This window comes from Epargyreus clarus, unplaced genomic scaffold, assembly GCF_041222505.1.
Source record: "Epargyreus clarus isolate Ecla_fem2 unplaced genomic scaffold, WU_Ecla_fem_2.2 ptg000005l, whole genome shotgun sequence".
Classification (NCBI taxonomy): domain Eukaryota; kingdom Metazoa; phylum Arthropoda; class Insecta; order Lepidoptera; family Hesperiidae; genus Epargyreus; species Epargyreus clarus.
In genome coordinates this window covers 1,467,579-1,469,727 of record NW_027332213.1, presented here as the reverse complement: position 1 = coordinate 1,469,727, position 2,149 = coordinate 1,467,579, and the positions used below count along the sequence as shown (strand labels likewise).

At 35.7% G+C, this 2,149-nt stretch overlaps 1 protein-coding gene across 1 annotated transcript; it reads left to right on the top strand.

Moving 5' to 3' along the window:
- Positions 1–693: 693 nt before the first annotated feature.
- LOC140757738 (uncharacterized) lies at positions 694–1,507 on the top strand. The gene has a single exon (XM_073093615.1). The coding sequence runs from the start codon at positions 703–705 to the stop codon at positions 1,414–1,416; it is 714 nt and encodes a 237-aa protein (XP_072949716.1). The 5' UTR covers positions 694–702; the 3' UTR covers positions 1,417–1,507.
- The last annotated feature ends 642 nt before the right edge of the window (positions 1,508–2,149 follow it).

Sequence of the window (2,149 nt, the reverse complement as noted above, 5' to 3'; positions counted from 1 at the left end):
AAAATGGCGCAGTTAATAGCATATGTGAGATAAAGACGACTCTGACGGGCAATATATTAAATATTGATAAGGAATAAATCCCAACAACGGTATATTATTCAAGAGCTAGTACAGCGTAGGATAATAGCATAATATATTCTCTTTAGTACATCGACGTCACACCTGCTCACAACCGCGACCTAAGCAGTGTTTGAACTAAAGATCCTATATTCTAAATTAGTGTATCCATAATATTCATATATTGATTACATATTACGTACGTAAATCGTTTTATATTATTTACTTTGTATAAAATCATATAAAATAAATACAAAACGATTATATTATGCGATGAACTATGTATGAAGCATAATACTTTACAAAATATAGGTTCGAACCCAAAGCTTTTGGTGTCTTCATCTGAAGAAGATATGTGCCCACAATAAAATGATAATTTAAATTATCATTTAAATTGGGCTCAACTTAGTAATGTCAAAGGTACGAATTTCCTTAATAAATAAAATAACCGAAACGTTCGTTAAAAATAAAAAGAAAGTGGTAGAAAATAAACAACCCTAACTCTGACGTAACAGTACCCTTCCCTACAACCATGACGTAAAAAAAGAAATACACTTTTCCACTCGACTGTAGGCACTAACTGCGAGCCTTATCTATCCTAACAGACTTCAGTTAGTTCCATTGTGCGGCGTGAAATTCCGAAAAATGAATATTGCTCTTCTGTGCGTTCTAATCATCGTTACGGGTGGAACGGATGGCTTCCACGTCGAAAACGCAAGAACATCTCACAAGCAAGAGATGGGACAGAGGATACTTTTAAGAAAATTGCAAACTTTTCAACGCGCCGACCCCAAAGAGAAAACAGCGACGTGGAACCAAATTTTGGCAGACGCGCTCGTTAATCGCATAAAGATCTTCTCATTCAACAAAGCAACGGAGAGCGAACTACAGAATAACGTCGACACCGAAAGCAATTTCCTAACGAATTGCATCAGTCAGATGATGCACTTGTACAAACGATTTTTTTACAACGACAACAAAATAAACAAACACACCGATGATACGCTTGAACTGAGTAAAGAAGAGAAAAAGTTGCAAAACGCAAATAAAGGAATAGTTGAAACCGAAAAAGATTTTGCAGATCCAAAGGATGAAGTGGAGATTCTCGAGCCGAGGTATCACGGTAAACTGTGTGTCAACTGCGACAAAAATACCGAAAACGAGACAGTTGGGAACGGGACTGAAACAGTTGAAATAACTGAAAAAGTTGAAACTGTGACGGGCTGCCCCGATGGATTAGTGGCGAACGAGGGCGGAGGCTGCACGGACGCTAAATCCAAATTCATTTTGTCTATACCGTATCAATGCCCGACTGGCTACAGGCGGGATTGGCTCGGCTACTGCCGCCCTCTCTTGTGATGTGGACTTTGTTTACGGAGTTTTGGGATATGTTGACTAATTGAGAGTGACTTTTTCATCGTCATATTAGTTTCAATTTGTGTTTGTGTTAAACAATCGTACGAGTAAAAGATATACTAAAATGGTTCTTTAAAAACACTAGAATTAGTACGTATTATTTATCCTAATAGCTTTTAGTTTTCGACAAGACCTCCAGTACTCCAGATACTCCAGTAATTTCCTTTTAAAACAAAGACGTTTTGTCAGATTTTTTTGTGATAACATTCGTATGTGTTCGTATTTCTTATGTGCGTGTTTAGTAATTTACATTATATAGTCATTAGCTGTTAGTTTATTTAGTTACTATCGTTGTTATCACGGAAATCACGGCATTGCGGTTGTTCATGAACTGTTTGTGATTAGCATACCTTAAGACAATACATTAATTACCTACGTAACTTGTTTTTCTCCTACTTTCTTAAAGCTATGATTATTAATGATACTAATAATAACACAATTAATAATATAACAACATCATTTTTAATACAACTTCACTTAAATTTTCTGATAACGTTGTTGGAAATAAGCACTAGCAATTTTCTTAAAATGAATCTATAATGATACACCATTAGATACTCCTTTTAAAATGAGAAAAAATACGAGTAGGTTATAGTCCACCGCGCTAGCCAAATGCGATTTAATACACTCCACATACCTTTGACAACTTTGTTTTGTCGTTAACGCAACTATTAAC